General features: G+C 39.4%; 1 protein-coding gene across 1 annotated transcript in view; it reads left to right on the forward strand.

Annotated features, from left to right (window-relative positions):
- Nucleotides 1-1598: 1598 nt before the first annotated feature.
- Nucleotides 1599-23808, forward strand: part of LOC143139212 (adenylate cyclase type 8) — a 35961-nt gene continuing 13751 nt past the window's right edge. Inside the window, exons 1-7 of the mRNA XM_076299815.1 lie at nucleotides 1599-2498; nucleotides 5077-5226; nucleotides 5607-5737; nucleotides 5884-5995; nucleotides 6722-6849; nucleotides 7939-8097; nucleotides 10294-10525. Of these exons, the coding sequence (XP_076155930.1) occupies nucleotides 1599-2498; nucleotides 5077-5226; nucleotides 5607-5737; nucleotides 5884-5995; nucleotides 6722-6849; nucleotides 7939-8097; nucleotides 10294-10525 (1812 nt within the window). The remainder of the gene's footprint in view (nucleotides 2499-5076; nucleotides 5227-5606; nucleotides 5738-5883; nucleotides 5996-6721; nucleotides 6850-7938; nucleotides 8098-10293; nucleotides 10526-23808) is intronic.

Consider the following 23808-nt stretch of genomic DNA (forward strand, 5'->3'; position numbering starts at 1 on the left):
TAGGGCCCTGTATTTTGTTTGGAGGGTGTGCATTGGCAAACAACGCCCATAGCTTCTGCAAGCAATACTGTACAGATGACTTGGTTTAGCTGCTTTCTGACCTCATGTGCATTGTAATTAACTTGATCAGTATCAGGCACTTGATCCAGCTTATGCCCAGTGCATCAGACTGGAAACTATGGCTTTTGTTTTTCACAAAGGGGGTCAGGGGCTGGCTTATCACATCGCTCCCAGTCAGTGTCCTCAATCCTTGGACAACAAATCTCGGCCAATTAGAAACCCAGGTAAGCCTCAAGACTCCAAAAGTGAGTGATCAGGATGTTTCCAGAGGTGAGTGAACATAAGCTCACAACACAGGGATTTCTCATTATGTTGATTGTCAAGAATCTGATTCAAAACCCTCCCTGTAACTCCTGAGCTATTGAATATCTTGGAGCATACTACCATTTGTTTACAAATGTCACACACACCTGGACTTACCCTGGATGGCTTCGTCTGACTGTTGGTAATCCTCTATAGATAAGTCAACCTTCTGCATCTATTTCAGGCTCACTGGGAAAGGGAGGCATGTAGTGATCATTCTGTTTGGGACACATTTGCGTCTTCTGTGAGTTTGGAGGCTGTTCAACTCATCTTTCGCTCTTCCTGTGGGAAGGTGGTGGGCTATTCATGTGGATTAGTACCTGACAGATTGCAATCCATCCACCACAGAGACCAAAGGGTGAAGAGGAGCTTTTCACAGGCCATCTGGCTCCGGCTAAGGGGCCGTCGTGAGGAGCTTTGGTGCGGCTCAAGCGAGTTTACAGTACAATCTGCCAAAGTGGTTCGCCGTGTGCCTGCCTGCATGCTTGGAACTGAAGGAATGTGTATCTTGCTCCAAGCTGAGTTTCTTGTGGAAGGGATGTGATGACAAATATAGCTCCCAGGACTCCGAACTAGGTCTGAAGTTTTTTCTTGGAAGAATAATATTTCACTTGTTTACATGGAGGACCCAAGGAAAGGATTTTGGCAGATGGAGTGTTCCCATGGAAAATTATTGTTCTCTGTATTGTACTCTTTAACCATGCTGATGAGAGTAAAGTGCGTGTTATTCTTTGAGTTTTGTGCTCTGTCAACCCACACCAGGAGCAGAAAGGCTTCATGGGTGCTCCATTTCACAAATGTATATGAGTGGTAAGTGCTCTAAATATATGGGTTAGCCATTTCAGTGTATTTTTGATGTAGCATCTCCATAAGATTAAGGTTGTCGTTTTCTATCTAAATTGTTCTATGACAGCACATTTACTTTGCCCAAGTAACATGGGGTAAATGATGAAGAACTTGAACTTCTATTCATTCATCATGTGAATGTGAATGTTACCCTGCAACATGTTGAAAAATGCAAATCCAAATTAAACCAGGAGATACTGTGGATCTTTGAAGAAAAATGTTTTTGTGTAAACAGTTAGGTGTATGGACAGTCTGATTGTGATAGTACCTCACCCATGTTAATCTTGTAAACACTGTAATGCATGTGAACTTGCTGTGGATGCTGACCTGATCTGTGTCCACAGAGCTTGTGACCAGCTGTGTTCTGTGAGCTCAGGTGAGGTCTCACCATGACATCTGGGGACGAAGTCCACAGCTTCACGGATGTGATGCTGCACCCCCCTCCCCCAACGCTGCCGGCCGCCAATGTCTCGAAGACGCCCAGCCAGAAGCGCAAGCAGCTGAAATGGCAGAACGCCGTGCGCAACATCATGGAGCAGCGTGAGCAGGGCCAGACGAGCCCGGACATGCTGACCACGCACAAGATCATCGTCACCGACGCATACATCGAAGACATCAACCGGCAGATCCGCAACAAGCTGGCGCGAGGCGGCGGCGCCTACAAGCGCCGCTCTTCGGCCGCCCGTGTCCACCCTGCACGCAGCTCCACGAGCACGCAAAACAGCATGGATGGCGCGGGCGGCGACGCAGACTTCTTTGTCAGCTGGGGCTCGACTGTGCGCGGCGTCTTCCTGCCCGTGCTCCACCACACTTTCAAGTCACAGGACCTGGAGAAGCTCTACCAGGAGTACTCCTCGGACCAGCGCCGCACCTCGCTGGTGGTCACCAACCTCATCGACATCATCACCAAGCTCCATATCATCATCATCTACCTGGCCGTGGCGCCGGAGATGGTGGACTCGCTTCACGGCTGGCTGGCAGGCCTCTTCATGGCCTTGGGCGCTGGGCTCTGCATCATGGTGCTCATCTGCAAGGGCAACATTTCGCCAGCGTACCTGCGCTACGCGGGGTTGGCCAGCTGGCTGTCCCAAACGGTGCAGGTGCTGGGGGGGCTGGTGTACGGCCTGGAGAAGGACCAGTCGTGGTACGTGCTCTTCATCCTGTTTGCCACCTACACGCTGCTCCCACTGCCCCTGCTCTGGTCCATATGCACCGGGTGCCTCACCTCAACTCTCCACCTCCTGGTAGAGACCATACAGAACTATAACGACGTCGCCATCGTAAGGAAGGTGAGGCTGACTGTGCGCACAATGTACACAAATGACACACAATCTGTTCATGTGGATTAGAAGATATGAAAGTTACAAAGCAGTGATTCAATGACTGATTTGTTTATTTCTGCTGACTTGGAGCAGCTATATCTTGGGGATGGAGGGCTTGGTTCCTGGGTCTGTAGCCTGCACTGCATGTGTGTTAGTCAGTTAATTCCATGCCCTGGAGCATAGCCCAAATTAGCCCAGGCCAATCAAATCCTCCTCCTGTGTCTTTCCGAGCTTAATCAGTGCTCATGACGAGCAGTTTCACTCGCCCTCTGTTATACAGGTGGGTCTCAATAAATTAGAATAACATGGAAAAGTTCATTTTCCCCCCCTTTAGTTAAAAAAATGGATTTTTCATATATTCTAGATTCTGTAACACTTTACTTCAGTATCGACATAAGAATGACATGACACTGTCATGAACACATGACACTGTCATGACACATGAACCGTAACCCTAATCCTAACCTCTATCCCTAACCCTAACTCTAACCCTAAACCTAACCCTAACTTGTAATGACAAAAACCGAATGACACTTAAAGACAGAAGCAATAAACGTTTATGATTTGTCATAAATGTTTATGACTTGTTTATGACATGTTCTTGACAGTGTCATGTCACTCTTATGTCAATACTGTCAAGTAAAGTGTAAGCCTAGATTCATTACATATAACGTGTATAATATTTCAAGCCATTTTTTGTTGTAATCTTGATGATTACGATGTACAGGTCCTGAAAACCAAAATGAGTATCTCAAAGTATTAGAATGAAGAGGTTATAATACAGAAATGTCGGTGTTTTGAGCCTTTAAACTCTTAGTCTGGTTCAGTAAACACAACCACAATCATGGGAAAGACTGCAGACTTGATAGTTGTCCAGAAGGCACTCATGGACACCCTCCACAGGGAGTGTAAGCCACAGAAGGTTCACAAAGTGCTGTATGAAAGCATATTCATGGAAAGTTGACTGGAATGGAAAAGTGTGGTAGGAAAAGGTGTGCAAGCAACAAGGTTGACAGCAGAGAATTATCAAGCAAAGTCGATTCAAAAATGGGGGAACTTCACAAGGAGTGGACAGATGCTAGAGTCTGCATCAAGAGCCTCCATGCACAGACGTGTTCAGGAAATGGGCTACAAGTGGCATATTCCTAGTGTCAAGCCACTCCTGAATCAGAGACCAGGTTAGAGCGTCTTACCTGGGCTAAGAAGAGACAGAACTGGACCGTTGCTCAGTGGTCCAAACTCCTCTTTTCACATAAAAACAGAATTTGCATTTAATTTGGATATCAGGGTCCAATCAATGTCTCAAGAGTCTGGAGGAAGAGTGGAGAGGCACAGAATCCAAGTTGCTTGAAGTCCAGTTTGATGTTTTCATAGTCAGTTATGATTTGGGGTGCCATGTCATCTGCTGGTGTTGGTCCACTGTGTTTTATCATTCCAGAGTCAATGCAGCACTTCTACCAGGATATTTTAGTGCACTTCATGCTTCTATCTACTGAAAACTTTATGGAGATCCTGATTTCCATTTCCAGCAGGACTTGGCACCTGTCCACAGTGCCAAAACTGCTAATAACTGGTTTGCTTACCATGGTATAACTTTGCTTAATCGTCTGACCTGAACCTTACAACCTTACCTGAACAATACAGATGACCTTAAGGTCGCTATTAATGCAACCTGGGCTTTCATATCACCTCAGCAGTGCCACAGGCTGATTGCCTCCATACCACGCCACATTGATGCAGTCATTTGTGCAAAAGCAGCCAGAACAAGTATTGAGTGTATAAATGAACTATTATAGATTAGTCAAATTAGTCAGATTAGTTCATTTCTTTTCAAAAGGTCGACATTTCTGTATTATAACCTCCTTATTCTAATATTTTGAGATACTCATTTTTTGTTTTCATGAGCTGTAGGCTGTAATCATCAGGATTACAACAAAAATGGCTTGATATATTTCACTTTATATGTAATGAATGTAGAATATATGAAAGATCCACTTTTTTAACTAAATTAGGGGGTAAAAATGAACATTTCCATGATATTCTAATTTTTTGAGACCCACCTGTAGTAGGTCTGGTCAGAAGTGGCTCTATACCAAAAATAGCTTTGTTTTCCTAAGCAATGCCTCAGTCCTGAGCAGGCTCGGACTGGCAATCTGTACAACCCCCGGTGGGCCGGTGACCTCCGAGATTTTTGCCTACACTGTTGAATTCTGTTTGCCTTAAAATGATCTCAAATGTTGTTACCAGATGTTTTATCTGAAGTGATTTATATCGCCATGGATATTCATTTTATTGGCACCTGTGCTACTACTGGATGTCACATTTATATTGTTAGCATCTTCAGCTACCATTAAGTAAAAATTGTGTACACCAATAATATTGCTTGTAAGTACTGGTGTACTTGCAAATAATATTCACAAAAAGACCACATGAAATAGATGCTTTCAAAATTATTGAATTGAGTGAATGAAATCATATTCAGGATGGGACACTCAGATTAATGTGAACTATAACCACAAACACTAGAATTTTCGGGGGATTTCAGGTGATGTCAAAGGGACTGCTGTACATGGGCATGAACACAGCAGGTCTGTTCATCCACTACCTCTCAGACCGTGCCCAACGCCAAGCCTTCCTGGAGACCCGCCGCTGCATCGAGGGCCGGGTCAAGCTGGAGAGGGAGAACCACAGACAGGTCAGGAGCAGGTCTGGGAGTACTGCTCACATCAGTTCATGTCAGGTAGATAAAAGCACAACAGGGCAGCTAAGACAAGGAGAGGACAGCAGGAGTCAAAAGAGAGGACCGGAGGACTACAAAAGGAGGGACAGTAGTGAGAATACATAGTCACCTCACCCAGTGTCAAATAATAACTCCTCCCTGTAGTACCCTCCCTGACTGCAATGCAACAGGCTGACAGCCCTCAGGAAAATATTCTTATTTTATTAAAAAATTGAAACAATTTTAATTTAATTGATTTTTATTATAATGTTCATGTATCATTATTTTACATGGCTTTGGACAAAACATGCCAGGAACCATAACTGAATTTAATTTAATTGCAATGCTCTCTGAAGGAGCGTTTGGTCATGTCCATCCTGCCTCGCTTCGTTGCCTTGGAGATGATCGCTGACATTAGCACCATGGAAGATGACCTGCTGTCTCAGCAGTTCCATAAGATCTACATCCACCACTACACGGACGTCAGGTACTTTTCATCCTACTTTAAGTCCTTCCAAAATCTCTCTGATAGCCGTAGGCAGTTTGTGTCCACTCTCTATTAATTACTGTAAGCCTTATGTGCATCCTGAGCCTGACCTGTAGTGTATGTCTTTTTCTTTTTTTCTCTCTCAGTATCCTGTTTGCTGACATACAGGGGTTTACCACAATGTCAATGACCATGTCTGCCCAGGACTTGGTGCGGACACTCAACGAGCTGTTCGGCCGTTTCGATCATCTTGCAGAGGTATGTAAAGTAAAAGCAGAAATGTTGCAACTACAGAACAGGAAATGATGCACAAGCACTGTTTCCAAATGCTCACCAGGTTCAGCGTGGTTATGATTCATCTCTTCTCCAGATTAATGTCTTTGACCTCTTGGTCAAGAACACAAATGCAAGGAGAATCATAGTATTACAGATTAATAGATGACAAAATAAAAGGCCCATAATGTAGGTTAATGGATTGTGACAGAGAGAGAGAGAGAGAGAGAGAGAATAGAGAGAGAATAGAGAGAGAATAGTTTGTACGGTAGGCTTAAGATTGTTCTTAAGAGACCAAGCTTGAGTGAAAAGTGAACTTGCATAGCCCTTTTGCGCAATAGCACCATATAGATGTTTGAAAATCAGTGATTACTGATCCCTTTATGGCTGATTTGAACAAACTTCTGGGTGCTAGCATGTCAGTACTTTCCCTGTGATTTTTCATGTTCAGTTAAATTCATTTCTAAATGGGTAAGGAAGCTTATTTTGTGAGTGGTCAACTCTTAGCTGAAGATATAATGACTTGTGTATAAACTGGTAGTATGGACATACATTAACAGAGTATGATACCCTCACATGACAGCCCTATTACTACATGAGAAATGAATACATCCATGCTGTTTAGTATAACACATTACCTAATAATTTACTAGATTACTTTAAGTACCATAAATTCATATCAATCAAGATGTCTCATTGCTGGTTTGTCAGGAGCATCACTGCCTGAGGATAAAGATCCTGGGGGACTGCTACTACTGTGTGTCGGGGGTCCCTGAACCCCAGCGGGCCCATGCTCGTTGCTGTGTGGAGATGGGCCTTGCCATGATCAACACCATCAGGTGGGTCAGGGAGCCTCTGCGCAGATGGCACTGGAAGATAGTGATCATCAAGATTATCTTGAGGAGGTTCTCATGATAGTTTTAGTGCCCAGGATGAGTGGACTTTTTTGTCCACTGAGCTATTTTTTTTATTTAATCTAAATCTATATCACCATAGCTCTGCAGTATGAGAAGTTGTCATCGTCAAACCAAAGAAAATAATCAGAACCTAAACAATAATCTGAACTTGCTAAACACCACCAGTTATGGTAGATGTTCCCAGTGAAACCGGTTAATGTGATATGCGAAGGATTTGATTTTCTGAGCGTAGAATATCTCTGCTGAAGTGTGCACACTCACAGCACTGTCCTCTGGCATGGCAATGAAAGTGTTGTAGTGAGGCAATGCAGAGTTCACCACCTCTAGAAAGCAAAGCAGAAATTTTGGAGAAGTGTTTGATTTCACCACACTACAAATAGCAGAAATGTCATGATAATTATAGTGTTTTTGACAAACTTCCCTCCCTTCTCACCCCTTGTGATTTAGGCTGGTTGAATCACCCAACTACACTCTGTGTTGTTCTTCAGAAATATTGTTGAGTAGCTCAACATAAATCCATCTATGAGCTATATAAAATTTGAATAAATGTGTTTTGATCTTGTTGCTGTCCTTATAAAGAGGCCGAGCTTAAAGTTGTCAGGCACTGTGCCGGAATTGAAATGTGTGCTAGGTTGATTAAGATTGGAAAGTTTGATTGATTCATTCACTGATGTAGTGATTCTTCCACACTTCATTAGACTGCCATTAGTTACTTAGTCTCCAGTTATTTCTACCCCATTATAAGAGCATAGAAGATTAGCATTAGCATAGTAGCATTTTATTCCCTATTCTAATCTTGACGAAAAGCTGAGACATCCCATAGTTCTCTGCATTGTTAAACAGCAAATAAATGTGTTGCTCATTCGCTGGAAGTTTTAATGGTTTCTGGCCACTTTGTTTGAATCCTGGACCCAATGTTGCAGGTCTGTGTTATACAGTATATTACTATGGATAAAAGAGTCTGCTATTACCAGCCACTTTACTTTGCTTTATTTGCTATGGCCGTATCAGGTATGTGCGTAGAGAGCTGAAGCACAACGTGGACATGCGCATCGGCATCCACTCGGGCTCCGTGCTCTGTGGAGTCCTGGGCCTCCAGAAGTGGCAGTTTGATGTGTGGTCCTGGGACGTGGATGTGGCCAACATGCTGGAGGCAGGGGGCATACCCGGGTAAGTGATCTTGCTGAAGCTCAGCTGGAGAGCCAGGTGCTTAACCCAATGCCAGGGATACAGTGTATGTAGAATGCACATGTGGATACACAAGGGGGTGTGGGGGATGAGGGCTAGGGATCCATCCAGATCAATCAGTATTACATACATTGTTCTGTAGTTGTAAAAAGTCCACAGGGCATTTGAAGAAAAATGTCATACAAGTGAAAGAAAGAAAAGGAAATGTTTTCATTCATTCTAATGACGTTATTTTCATTTTCTCTAATCTAATAAAACCTCCTTCTTGTTTCTAGTGTTAGGAAGTGGTAAGGCCACAGGCTCTAACTTCGTCTAGGGGTTAAACTAAACTAAAAGCCTCCTGCATCAAACAAACATAGAACCTTACTGTTCCCTACACACTAGCCCTATGTGTGGTGCAGAACTTTGAAGTAGGTCCTAACCGTGTTGCATGTGTGTGTGTGTCCGCATGGCAGGAGCCTCAGAGAGCGGTCAACATACCTGTGGCGTGCTGGCACTCTCTGCCCGGTACTCCTCTGACACACTGGAACAGCGCGAGTGTCTTTGTTGTTTTCAAGTTTTATTCTAGTTTCCTAATGATGGTGTAAAATCCAAAACAGAAGGTTGTCCTAAATGCCACGGTTCCAGGTATACACAAGTGGCTACAAACAAAGGAGGGAGAACCTCGGCCATGCTTCTCCAGCAGGCCTCAAACCAAAGGACAGGTGTCATTACCTATTAGTGACCAGGTAGTGACATCACTGAAGCCCCACCTGTCAGTCAGTGCTTTCCCTACCATGTGACCCTAACCCAGTGGTTCTCAAAGTGTGGGGCGGGCCCCACTAGTGGGGAATAGAGACATGTCAGGTGGGGCGCGATGAACAGGAGGAACTTTGTTTTATTTTTGTTAATCTTTAATAATACCTTTTTTTTACAAGATCATAGATTCAAAAGAAAATCACCACACACAAACATCGGAGTCATAAAGAGATCAACATATGAATTAAAATAGCATCTGATCCAGCAGACCAAGACAGGAACCATTTTGCCGAGTTGATGGGCTCAGTGGGACTTGAAAATACCCCATTTCCAAAGTGGGGAATGACAGAAAATTTGAGAACCACTGCCCTAACCTAGCCTAGAAATCTAGACGCGCCCCTAGATGCAGCAAATTACATTTGCTGCCAGGGCTAGTCTAGCAACTCTCCGTTGACTTGTGAGCTCTAGAAATCGAAACTAAATCTGGCATTGAAATCGTGTATAGAGTCGTTTGTTGGGCTTAACATAATGATTGATGGCAGAGTTGCAACGGTTTGGCTTGAATACCCTGCTACTTGAAAACAAATATCCTATTGCGTCCTATTGCGTGCAGAGGGAATTTGAAAGACAACTGATTATCCCGACCCTCGGACTGAGCACTGCGAACGGTGAGTGCCCAGACCCTACATTATAATGTGGGTCTGGCTCGCCAGGCTAGCCCTAACCTATCCTAACACTAGTCTCTTTTCTATAACTCCAACATAACTAATAACTAGGGCTGTCAAAATAACTGATTAATTTTGATTAATTAATTTGAGAAAAAATAACTGATTAAAAAAATTAGTGCAGATTAATCGATTCCGTATGACCTTTGACCCCGAGCCGTTCTAGTCTAGACTGTAAAATGAAGGAGAGAGAAGAAAATGTGCTGCCTAGATCATTGATTGGAACATTTACTTTTAAAAAATGGCCTGATGGTGTTGATAAAAATAAAGTGTTGAAAATAAAGTCCTTTGCAATGTCTGCAAGTGTTGACATTGAGGGGAGTGTTAATTTATTTTCATTGTGTCCCCTAGGTTATATCTGTGGCCTGAAATGCCTTGCATGTGAAAAAAAAAACTTCTTGCACTTTTGAATTTATTTCCTCAGCATATTAGGTCATATCATAGATTATTATGACCATTATTTGAACAGTGAAAATAATAATAAAATAGTTTTTGAACTTTAATGTCACTAATGCTGATTATTCAATTATTCATTTGAATTTAAATATTTAAAAAAAAAAATCACAGCAAAAATTATATATGCGATTAATTTAGATTAATTAATCACAGAGTATGTAATTAATTAGATTATTTTTTAAAATCGATTGACAGCCCTACTTATAACTTAGATGTAGACATGGTAGCTTATTGTCTCTTTCTGTTCATCGTTCATTAGGAGGATCCACATCTCACAGGCCACCCTCGACTGTCTGGATGGAGTCTACGAGACAGAGGAAGGGCACGGCTATGAGCGCAATGAGTTTCTGCGTAAGCACAAGATTGACACCTTCCTCATCTGCCAAACACCAAAGGAAAACATTTCGCCCCCCAAAGTCCGCCGCCCCAGCCGAGAGGACACTTCCTGGAGCGCTGAGCTGCCCTTTGACAACATCATCGGCATGAACTGTGTGAGTCCTCTGAACGGTTCAGTAGAACTGAGTTCAGTGCAGGCCCGGATCTAGGCTGCTCAGATTGGGGTGGGGCAAATTTGGGGTGGGCACAACACGACACACACACACAACATTTACACCACCACGCAACAAAACCGCTCAGTTTCACCTACAAATGCTTTACTTTTCACCTTAAAACCCTTATTTAATAGCAAACATGACATATTACATAGAACTGTTAATCATAGAACTGTTTTTAATATTCACAGATATCTAGGCTATATTTAACATTTATTTTCTATGTGGCCTGTTATGAAATTATGTATTGAACAATTTAAACACACTGAAACCTGAAGCCCAAAGTTGGAGACATGCATTTAGACATTGCTGCAAATGTAAAACCGGATTACTCTGGAATGGCTAACTATACAGGGGAATGCTTTACACCTTTGTGTTCGGTAAGGTCTGCTGTTTCTTCTGATATATGGTTTGCCATGTGTTCGGGAAAAATTCGTGAAGTATTCCACCGAGATAAATGGGTAGGGAGATGGGCGCAGAATGTAACATGACTAAATTAAAGTTACTTTTCTCGCGAACCATTTACCACAACAACTTGCTTTTTTAACATTGTTTAAAAGCTGAGAAAAATCTCTTTCGTGTGATGTGATACATGTAATATCTGTGTGAAGAGTAGGCTATCGGGAGTAGGCTAGTTCATCAAAGAATGGGTGAATTTGGACGCACTCTCTTTCTTGCCGTGCGCTGTCACATTCTCCTCTGTAAAAGACATAGGCTAAATTAATTTGCGCTAACGCTAAGCTTAATTTGACAGGCCATAGGCTAAATAAAAATCGCTAGTCGGATGCAAAGCAGAATATAGAAAGAAAGGGGCACCAAGGCCACAGTGGCCTGTGAACCTCCGGTTTTCAAAGGGACATCATGGCCAACGCAAGGGGCAACGACGTGGACGCCGTAAATAATAATAATAATACAATTTATTTATTTTTATATAGCACAAAGTGCTCTACAGACAAACAAACAAACAAAACAAAGCAAAAAACAAAACAATAGTAATGATAACAACAATAACTAGAAAAGCATTTCCTGAAGGAAATACAGTGCATGAAAATGCAAAAAATATGATGTAAAATATCATACAGAGTAAAAACAAACTATATTGGTTGCTAGGTAGATGAGGTTTAATATAGTCGGAGTGACTGAACAGTTAAATAGGTGGATAGTTTATATGGTTAAATGATTTGCTTGGAAGATAAGGTTTAATATAGTTGGAATGATTGAACGGTTAAATATGTGGACAATACTTAACTTAGTTAACTTAGCTAATGCATTTTTAGTAGTTAGCAATGCTAACATGCTAACTATGTTAACCATGTGACTTAGCTAATCTAGCTAATAATTTTTAGCAGTTTTGCTAACTATGCTAACTAGCATGTTAACATGCTAGCATGCTAACTATGCTAACCATTTTACTTAGCTAACTTAGCTAATCATTTTTAACAGTTTTGCTAAAAATGCTAACTAGCATGCTAACATGCTAGCATGCTAACTATGCTAACCATGTGACTTAGCTAACTTAGCTAATCATTTTTAGCAGTTTTGCTAAAAAATGCTAACTAGCATGCTAACATGCTAATTATGCTAACCATGTTACTTAGCTAACTTAGCTAATCATTTTTAGCAGTTTTGCTAAAAATGCTAATTAGCATGCTAACATGCTAGCATGCTAACTATGTTAACCATGTTACTTAGCTAACTTAGCTAACTAGCTACAGTGGGTAGGAGTCATAGTTGAGGACAAGTAACAGTTACAATGGCTGAACAGTTAAAAAGTTCAGTAGTTTAAAGGGTTAAATTGTTTAACAGTGAAATATTGTAGTGAGGACTTTTATTTTGAAACAGTTTTTGGCAGAGGAAGCAGTTGGACAGGATGTGTAGTCTTAATAGGGCCAGTTTGTATGCTTAAAGCCTGAGACTGGCAGTTGATGCATCTGGCCCGAACACCTGCCATAGGATTCTAATTGCTTAACGGCAGTCTTAATAGAGCCATATTGTATGCTTAAAGCCTGAGACAGAGTATATAGTTTAAAAGTTAAATGTAGATAGTGTAATGGATGTTGATAGACAGAAAGTTGAATGGATGTTGATAGGCAGATTGTTTAATGGATGTTGATGGATAGTTTAATGGGTGGATGAGTGAATGGTTTGAAGAGGATGAATGGATAGAAAGTTGGAGGAAATGTGTCTTATATCCTTGTAGAATGGAGAGACAGAGAGAGTTGGTCTAGTTCAGTAGAAAGCAGTTGATACAGGTGCAATCAGTTGAACTGATTCTTTGATGGGGCCTAGATGAGCAGCTGGAAGATGATACCAGGTGCAAATCAAGTTAATTAGTCCATTGTGATGTCATCAGCCCATGTTAAGTCTATGGGGAAATTTTGAGTAGTTTTTAATTAATAGTTTAAAAAGTATAAAAGTTACAAAGATGAAAAATACATAGCCCACATGTCCTAAGTAAGACTTACGCAACATAGTTTGAATGAAGTTTCTACGTTAAACGGTTGAAGCTGCATTAACTGCGTTAGAAGAAGAAAAATAACTAGACTAGAAAAGCATTTCCTGAAGGAAATACAGTGCATGAAAATGCAAAAATATGATGAGTTCATATGGTTAAATTATTTGCTTGGTAGATAAGGTTTACTATAGTTGGAATGACTGAACAGTTAAATAGGTTGATAATTGAAATGGTTAAATTATTTAGGCAGATAGTTGACGATAACTAACAGTTGGAATGGCTCCAATGTTTGCTAGTAGTTATGCTAACTATGTTAAAGATAATAATGGTAACCAAGTAACTATGCTAACTAGCATGTTAACAATATTAAAATGTTAACTATGCTAACCATATGACTTAGCTAACCTAGCTAATAATGTTTATTAGTTATGATAACTATGCTAATTAACATGCTAACATGCTAATTATGTTAACCATGTGACTTAGCTAACTTCGCTTATCATTTTTAACAGTAATGCTAACTAGCATGCTAACATGCTAGCATGCTAACATGCTAACCATGTGACTTAGCTAACTTAGCTAATCATTTTTAGCAGTTTTGCTAAAAAATGCTAACTAGCATGCTAACATGCTAGCATGCTAACTATGCTAACCATATGACTTAGCTAACTTAGCTAATCATTTTTAGCAGTTTTGCAAAAAATGCTAACTAGCATGCTAACATGTTAGCATGCTAACTATGCTAACCATGTGACTTAGCTAACTTAGCTAATCATTTTTAGCAGTTTTGCAAAAAATGCTAACTAGCATGCTAACATGTTAGCATGCTAACTATGCTAACCATGTGACTTAGCTAACTTAGCTAATCGTTTTTAACAGTTTTGCTAAAAATGCTAACTAGCATGCTAACTAGCATGCTAACATGCTAGCATGCTAACTATGCTAACCAAGTTACTTAGCTATCTTAGCTAACTAGCTACAGTGGGTAGGAGTCATAGTTGATGACAAGTAACAGTTACAATGGCTGAACAGATAAAAGTTCAGTAGTTTAAAGGGTTAAATTGTTAACAGTGAAATATTGTAGTGAGGACTTTTATTTTGAAACAGTTTTTGGCAGAGGAAGCAGTTGAACAGGATGTGTAGTCTTAATAGGGCCAGTTTGTATGCTTAAAGCCTGAGACTGGCAGTTGATGCAGCTGGCCCGAACACCTGCCATAGGATTCTAATTGCTTAACGGCTCTATTGTGATGTCATCAGCCCATGTTAAGTCTATGGGGAAATTTTGAACAGTTTTTAATTAATAGTTTAAAAAGTATAAAAGTTACAAAGCTGAAAAATACAAAGCACCCATGTCCTAAGTAAGACCTACGTAACATAGTTTGAATGAAGTTTCTACGTTAAACGGTTGAAGCTGCATTAATTGCGTTAGAAGAAGAAGAATAAGAAGCCTAGGAAGAACAGTACAGTGCATTTTCATGCACTGTAAAAAGCATTTCCTGAAGGAAATATAGTGCATGAAAACGCAAAAATATGATGAGTTCATATGGTTAAATTATTTGCTTGGTAGATAAGGTTTACTATAGTTGGAATGACTGAACAGTTAAATAGGTTGATAATTGAAATGGTTAAATTATTTAGGCAGATAGTTGACGATAACTAACAGTTGGAATGGCTCCAATGTTTGCTAGTAGTTATGCTAACTATGTTAACAAAGATAATAATGTTAACCAAGTAACCATGCTAACTAGCATGCTAACAATGTTAAAATGTTAACTATGCTAACCATATGACTTAGCTAACCTAGCTAATCATTGTTATTAGTTATGATAACTATGTTAATTAGCATGCTAACATGCTAATTATATTAACCATGTGACTTAGCTAACTTCACTAAACATTTTTAACAGTTATGCTAACTAGCATGCTAACATGCTAACTATGCTAACCATGTGACTTAGCTAACTTAGCTAATTATTTTTAGCAGTTTTGCAAAAAATGCTAACTAGCATGCTAAAATGTTAGCATGCTAACTATGCTAACCATGTGACTTAGCTAACTTAGCTAATCATTTCTAGCAGTTTTGCAAAACATGCTAACTAGCATGCTAACATGTTAGCATGCTAACTATGCTAACCATGTGACTTAGCTAACTTAGCTAATAATTTTTAGCAGTTTTGCAAAAAATGCTAACTAGCATGCTAACATGTTAGCATGCTAACTATGCTAACCATGTGACTTAGCTAACTTAGCTAATCATTTTTAGCAGTTTTGCTAAAAATGCTAACTAGCATGCTAACATGCTAGCATGCTAACTATGCTAACCATGTTACTTAGCTAACTTAGCTAACTAGCTACAGTGGGTAGGAGTCATAGTTGATGACAAGTAACAGTTACAATGGCTGAACAGTTAAAAAGTTCAGTAGTTTAAAGGGTTAAATTGTTTAACAGTGAAATATTGTAGTGAGGACTTTTATTTTGAAACAGTTTTTGACAGAGGAAGCAGTTGAACAGGATGTGTAGTCTTAATAGGGCCAGTTTGTATGCTTAAAGCCTGAGACTGGCAGTTGATGCAGCTGGCCCGAACACCTGCCATAGGATTCTAATTGCTTAACGGCTCTATTGTGATGTCATCAGTCCATGTTAAGTCTATGGGGAAATTTTGAACAGTTTTTAATTAATAGTTTAAAAAGTATAAAAGTTACAAAGCTGAAAAATACAAAGCACCCATGTCCTAAGTAAGACCTACGTAACATAGTTTGAATGAAGTTTCTACGTTAAACGGTTGAAGCTGCATTAAGTGCGTTAGAAGAAGAAGAACTAGAAAAGCATTTCCTGAAGGAAATACAGTGCATGAAAATGCAAAAAATATGATGTAAAATATCATACAGAGTAAAAACAAACTATATTGGTTGCTAGGTAGATGAGGTTTAATATAGTTGGAGTGACTGAACAGTTAAATAGGTGGATAGTTTATATGGTTAAATGATTTGCTTGGAAGATAAGGTTTAATAAAGTTGGAATGATTGAACGGTTAAATGGGTGGACAATACTTAACTTAGTTAACTTAGCTAATGCATTTTTAGTAGTTAGCAATGCTAACATGCTAACTATGTTAACCATGTGACTTAGCTAATCTAGCTAATCATTTTTAGCAGTTTTGCTAACTATGCTAACTAGCATGCTAACATGTTAGCATGCTAAGTATGCTAGCATGCTAAGTATGCTAGCATGCTAACTATGCTAACCATGTGACTTAGCTAACTTAGCTAATCATTTTTAGCAGTTTTGTAAAAAATGCTAACTAGCATGCTAACATGTTAGCATGCTAACTATGCTAACCATGTGACTTAGCTAACTTAGCTAATCATTTTTAGCAGTTTTGTAAAAAATGCTAACTAGCATGCTAACATGCTAGCATGCTAACTATGCTAACCATGTGACTTAGCTAACTTAGCTAATCATTTTTAGCAGTTTTGTAAAAAATGCTAACTAGCATGCTAACATGTTAGCATGCTAACTATGCTAACCATGTGACTTAGCTAACTTAGCTAATCATTTTTAGCAGTTTTGTAAAAAATGCTAACTAGCATGCTAACATGCTAGCATGCTAACATGCTAGCATGCTAACTATGCTAACCATGCTAACTAGCTACAGTGGGTAGGAGTCATAGTTGATGACAAGTAACAGTTACAATGGCTGAACAGTTAAAAAGTTCAGTAGTTTAAAGGGTTAAATTGTTTAACAGTGAAATATTGTAGTGAGGACTTTTATTTTGAAACAGTTTTTGGCAGAGGAAGCAGTTGAACAGGATGTGTAGTCTTAATAGGGCCAGTTTGTATGCTTAAAGCCTGAAACTGGCAGTTGATCCAGGTGGCCCGAACACCTGCCATAGGATTCTAATTGCTTAACGGCTGTATTGTGATGTCATAATCATAATGTTAAGTCAATGGGGAAATTTTGATTAGTTTTTAATTAATAGTTTAAAAAGTATAAAAGTTACAAAGATGAAAAATACATAGCACCCATGTCATAAGTAAGACCTACGCAACGCAGTTTGAATGAAGTTTCTACGTTAAACGGTTGAAGCTGTATTAAGCGCGTTAGAAGAAGAAGAAGAATAAGAACTAGAAAAGCATTTCCTGAAGGAAATACAGTGCATGAAAATGCAAAAAATATGATGTAAAATATCATACAGAGTAAAAACAAACTATATTGGTTGCTAAGTAGATGAGGTTTAATATAGTTGGAATGACTGAACAGTTCAATAGGTGGATAGTTTAAATGGTTAAATTATTTAGGTAGATAGTTGACGATAACTGACAGTTGGAATGGCTCTAATGTTTGCTAGTAGTTATGCTAACTATGTTAACAAAGATAATAATGTTAACCAAGTTACTATGCTAACTAGCATGCTAATATACTAGCATGCTAACTATGTTAATCATGTTACTTAGCTAACTTAGCTAATCATTTTTAACAGTTTTGCTAAAAATGCTAACTAGCATGCTAACATGCTAGTATGCTAACTATGCTAACCATGTGACTTAGCTAACTTAGCTAATCATTTTTAGCAGTTTTGCAAAAAATGCTAACTAGCATGCTAGCATGCTAACTATGCTAACCATGTGACTTAGCTAACTTAGCTAATCATTTTTAGCAGTTTTGCAAAAAATGCTAACTAGCATGCTAACATGCTAGCATGCTAACTATGCTAACCATGTGACTTAGCTAACTTAGCTAATCATTTTTAGCAGTTTTGCAAAAAATGCTAACTAGCATACTAACATGCTAGCATGCTAACTATGCTAACCATGTGACTTAGCTAACTTAGCTAATCATTTTTAGCAGTTTTGCAAAAAATGCTAACTAGCATGCTAACATGCTAGCATGCTAACTATGCTAACCATGTGACTTAGCTAACTTAGCTAATCATTTTTAGCAGTTTTGCAAAAAATGCTAACTAGCATGTTAGCATGCTAGCATGCTAACTATGCTAACCATGTGACTTAGCTAACTTAGCTAATCATTTTTAGCAGTTTTGCAAAAAATGCTAACTAGCATGCTAGCATGCTAACATGCTAACTATGCTAACCATGTGACTTAGCTAACTTAGCTAACTTAGCTAATCATTTTTAGCAGTTTTGCAAAAAATGCTAACTAGCATGTTAACATGCTAGCATGCTAACATGCTAGCATGCTAACTATGTTAACCATGCTAACTAGCTACAGTGGGTAGGAGTCATAGTTGATGACAAGTAACAGTTACAATGGCTGAACAGTTAAAAAGTTCAGTAGTTTAAAGGGTTAAATTGTTTAACAGTGAAATATTGTAGTGAGGACTTTTATTTTGAAACAGTTTTTGGCAGAGGAAGCAGTTGAACAGGATGTGTAGTCTTAATAGGGCCAGTTTGTATGCTTAAAGCCTGAAAGTGGCAGTTGATCCAGGTGGCCCGAACACCTGCCACAGGATTCTAATTGCTGTGATGTCATAAAGGGCAATGTTAAGTCAATGGGGAAATTTTGATAGTTTTTAATTAATAGTTTAAAAAGTATAAAAGTTACAAAGATGAAAAATACATAGCACTCTTATCCCAAGTAAGACCTACGTAACAAAGTTTGAATGAAGTTTCTACGTTAAACGGTTGAAGCTGCATTAAATGCGTTAGAAGAAGAAGAAGAACTAGAAAAGCATTTCCTGAAGGAAATACAGTGCATGAAAATGCAAAAAATATTATGTAAAATATCATACAGAGTAAAAACAAACTATATTGGTTGCTAGGTAGATGAGGTTTAATATAGTTGGAGTGACTGAACAGTTAAATAGGTGGATAGTTTATATGGTTAAATGATTTGCTTGGTAGATAAGGTTTAATATAGTTGAAATGATTGAACGGTTAAATAGGTGGATAATACTTAACTTAGTTAACTTAGCTAATGTTTTCATTTTTAGTAGTTATGCTAACTAGCATGTTAGCAATGCTAACATGCTAACTATGTTAACCATGTGACTTAGCTAACTTAGCTAATCATTTTTAGCAGTTTTGCAAAAAATGCTAACTAGCATGCTAACATGCTAGCATGTTAACTATGCTAACCATGTGACTTAGCTAACTTAGCTAATCATTTTTAGCAGTTTTGCAAAAAATGCTAACTAGCATGCTAACATGTTAGCATGCTAACTATGCTAACCATGTGACTTAGCTAACTTAGCTAATCATTTTTAGCAGTTTTGCTAAAAATGCTAACTAGCATGCTAACATGTTAGCATGCTAACTATGCTAACCATGTGACTTAGCTAACTTAGCTAATCATTTTTAGCAGTTTTGCTAAAAATGCTAATTAGCATGCTAACATGCTAGCGTGCTAGCATGCTAACATGCTAACTATGTTAACCATGCTAACTAGCTACAGTGGGTAGGAGTCATAGTTGATGACAAGTAACAGTTACAATGGCTGAACAGTTAAAAAGTTCAGTAGTTTAAAGGGTTAAATTGTTTAACAGTGAAATATTGTAGTGAGGACTTTTATTTTGAAACAGTTTTTGGCAGAGGAAGCAGTTGAACAGGATGTGTAGTCTTAATAGGGCCAGTTTGTATGCTTAAAGCCTGAAAGTGGCAGTTGATCCAGGTGGCCCGAACACCTGCCACAGGATTCTAATTGCTGTGATGTCATAAAGGGCAATGTTAAGTCAATGGGGAAATTTTGATAGTTTTTAATTAATAGTTTAAAAAGTATAAAAGTTACAAAGATGAAAAATACATAGCACTCTTATCCCAAGTAAGACCTACGTAACAAAGTTTGAATGAAGTTTCTACGTTAAACGGTTGAAGCTGCATTAAATGCGTTAGAAGAAGAAGAAGAATAAGAAGAAGCCTAGGAAGAACAGTACAGTGCATTTTCATGCACTGTAATAAGAAGAAGCCTAGGAAGAACAGTACAGTGCATTTTCATGCACTGTAATAAGAAGAAGCCTAGGAAGAACAGTACAGTGCATTTTCATGCACTGTAATAAGAAGCCTAGGAAGAACAGTACAGTGCATTTTCATGCACTGTAATAAGAAGAAGAAGAAGAAGAAGCCTAGGAAGAACAGTACAGTGCATTTTCATGCACTGTAATAATAGTAATAATAATAATAATAAAAATTATAAAATAGTAAACTACCAAACTACAAACACAAACTTAACTAAATATATATAAAAAAGAAAATAGAAAAGGTATACAGTATAGTACCCAAGACAAAATAAACAAACAGAAATGATAATAATGATAATAAATTAGCAGAGACATGAGTGGAATCATTCACTATTTAAGGAAAGCAATTTTATATAAGTGGGTCTTTAGACTAGATTTAAAACCAGCCACAGATGGTGCAGATTTGATGTTATAAGGGAGGCTGTTCCAAAGCTTGGGTGCTCTAACTGCAAATGATCGGTCACCCCTAGTTGACAGTTTACTTTCTGGAACAACTAAAAGTCCCAGGCTGGAGGATCTGAGGGGCCGAGCTGGACAGTAGGGGGTTAATAAATCTGTTAAATAGTCAGGTGCCAAACCATGTAATGCTTTATAGGTAATAAGGAGGATTTTAAAATCAATCCTAAAACTCTCTGGCAACCAGTGAAGATTGGCCAGAACTGGGGTGATGTGTTCCCTAAATTTAGACTTTGTCAAAAGTCTGGCTGCTGAATTCTGAACAGTTTGTAAACGAGAGATGGAATGACGATTTAAACAGGTGAATAAGGCGTTGCAGTAATCAAGTCTAGATGAGACAAATGCATGTATAATTCTCTCTGTGTCCTTTAAAGAAAGCATTGATCTGATTTTGGAAATGTTTCTCAGTTGATAATAACAGGACTGCACAAGGAGTTTTACATGTTGGTCAAATTTTAAATCTGTATCAAATAAAACCCCTAAGTCTCTAGAAGTAGTCTTGTTATTTGAGGCTAAATTTCCAAGAAAAGTCTTAGCTTGATTATAGACTTTGTCAGGGCCAATGAAAAGGACTTCTGTTTTGTCAGAGTTAAGCTGTAGGAAATTCTGAGACATCCAGTCTTTTACATCAGCTATGCAATCCTGCAGTACAGTTAGCTTGTTAAGCATGTTTGGTTTGACTGAGAGGTACAGCTGTGTGTCATCAGCATAGCAGTGAAATGATATGTTATGGCGGCGAATTATGTGGCCTAGAGGTAACATATACAGGGAAAACAATATTGGTCCTAAAATTGAACCTTGGGGAACACCGCAAGTAATAGCTGAGGTAGAGGAAGTACAATTACCTATTGAAACAAAAAATTTCCTGTTGGACAAATAGGATATGAACCAGTCCAAAGCAGGACCCGTTATGCCAACCCATTCTGGTGAGCATTCAGTGCTCACCAGAATCAGCTGCCATTAGTAGATCATTGGTTACCCTGATAAGAGCAGTTTCAGTGCTATGCATAGGACGAAAACCTGACTGAAATTTCTCCAGGATGCTATTGTCCTTTAACACTTCAGAAAGTTGCATCAAGACCACCTTTTCCAGAATTTTGGAGATAAAGGGAAATTTAGAGATTGGACGAAAGTAAAATCCCCACCCTGCTTATAACACAGTTAAGGAATGACCAATGTTAACAAACTAACTGGCTAGATCACCTTAGAAAGCTAACATGCACATTAGCTAAAAAACAAACCTTATTCAAAACGAGGATAATACAAACACTAACACTATAAAGGTCTTTATTTAAACCAGCAACAAGAATCTATACATCTAGTAGGCTAGCCTTTATTGAAATATAGCTAAGCCCTCTCTACTGAAGTATGAAACAGCAAGTGATGCACACAGTGTGGAATGGTAGAGGAACGCTGCTGCTCCGGTATTTATACTATCCAACCAGCAAATCAGCACCCTCGAAATTCAGACGGGACGAATTAGAAAAGTGTGATTGGCAGATTCAATAGCTGTCAATTAAAATTGACCAATTAGGTGGGGCAGAAGAAATATTTGGGGGGGCATTGCCCCTCCCAGCCCTATTCTAGATCCGGCCATGGTTCAGTGTTCACTTGAAATTCACATAAATTCACTTGAATGGCATTTCGTTTTGGGGTTTTATGTGCTCCTCATGGAGATATTATATACAGTAGAACTGGAGAAAGGGAAGAAGTAACGCCCATTGATATTAGAAAGCTAGATACCGCATTGGCCTCGTACGTAAATAGCGCCACCATATTGGTGGGGGCAACAATCACTGGAGGCCAATGGAGAAACATGTGACTGGAAATCAGCCAGGTGTCTCTGATTGCTGGCGAGTGTTGCCCATAGACAGTAAGGTGTTTGCCCCCAGCAATACGTGAACGCGGCCGCTATCATCAGTCGCAGTTATCATAAGTCGAAGAGAGAAATTGACATTTACCTCACTTTACTAGCCTTCCGTTCGCTGTGCTCGCTTCGCTGGGCGGGATAATCGATTGTCTTTCAAATTCCCTCTGCACGCAATAGGACAGCGGCAGCGCTATGAGTCCCATGCGTTTCCCACCAGCGGAGCTAGTTGGCTAGTTCAAACGTTTGCCAACTTAATAAAAGCTTAACTCGTGTCACACTGTTCGCCAACAGCAACATCCATCTTATTTGTTTTCAAGTAGCAGGGAATTCAAGTCAAACCGTTGCAACTCTGCCATCAATCATTATGTTAAGCCCACCTAACTATACACAATTTTTATTGGCCTGATAGAAGTTTAATTTTTCGAGCTCACAAGCCAACGGAGAGTTGCTAGACTAGCCCTGGCTGCCGCTAGGGTGCGTCTAGATTTCTAGGCTATCACTTTACAATATTGAATAATTATTAGCCTTCCAGTTTTGTCTCTTGACCTTCTGCTCCCATACTTTCTGCCTTTTTGAATCACAGGGAAAATTGTGCAACGGTTTTCCACTTCCCGGTGCTGCACCGCAGTCACACGCGCAACAGTTCGCCATTTTTTAAATAAATAATTGCTTTTTCCAAGTTTTCCTCTGTTCACTGTACTATGTCAATGGGGATCTGCTGAATGTTGAGAGGAAACATGGGGTCCATGAAACACGTGACCACCTTGGGCCCAATCGCTAACAGAATAGCTCAGAACATTCGATTCCCTAGCTGTTGCAACTCTATAGACCCTTTCAACAAGGTAAACAAAAACAATGCTTGAACGTTCTATTTGGTTCCCAATCTACTTCCTCTGCATTAAGATAACATATGGAATGTTAAAACGGAAGCCTTGTGGGGCCAACTATGATGCTGCTAGGGCTCGTTGCCGGCACCATGTTGGCCAATTAGGTGTTTAGATGGAGTTAGATGAATTAAGTGGTATATCATCACTTCAGATTGATGTTGGAGCTGGCAATTTCCTGCCGAGAGGATCGGCCAATCCACATGGATGATATAATTTGTAGATAATGATGTGCACAACTTTTGTTGTCCATGTGGATTGGTTGATCCTCCCAGCAGCAAATTACCATCTCAACCACCAGTCTACACAGATGGCATAATTTGTGGCCATCGGAAATGTAGCACTTAATTAATTAGCTTGTTTGTACATGGTGCCAGAAGTGAACACATGTCGAAAGCCATATTTAAAGATGGTGGCGGCCAGTTGGAATGCTAACCCCCTGCTTTTATTGGTAAATGGTAAATGGACTGCATTTTATATAGCGCTCTTCACTCCAATTGCTTTACCCATTCACACACACACATATGGCAGAGGCTGCCATGCAAGGTGCCAACCTGCACATCGGGAGCACTTTGGGGTTAAGT

The sequence above is a fragment of the Alosa pseudoharengus genome, unplaced genomic scaffold (assembly GCF_046254945.1).
Source record: "Alosa pseudoharengus isolate Yale_2024_CS ecotype anadromous, Long Island Sound unplaced genomic scaffold, YU_APseudo_1.1 YU_APseudo_1.1_scf_22, whole genome shotgun sequence".
NCBI classification, from domain to species: Eukaryota; Metazoa; Chordata; class Actinopteri; order Clupeiformes; family Clupeidae; genus Alosa; species Alosa pseudoharengus.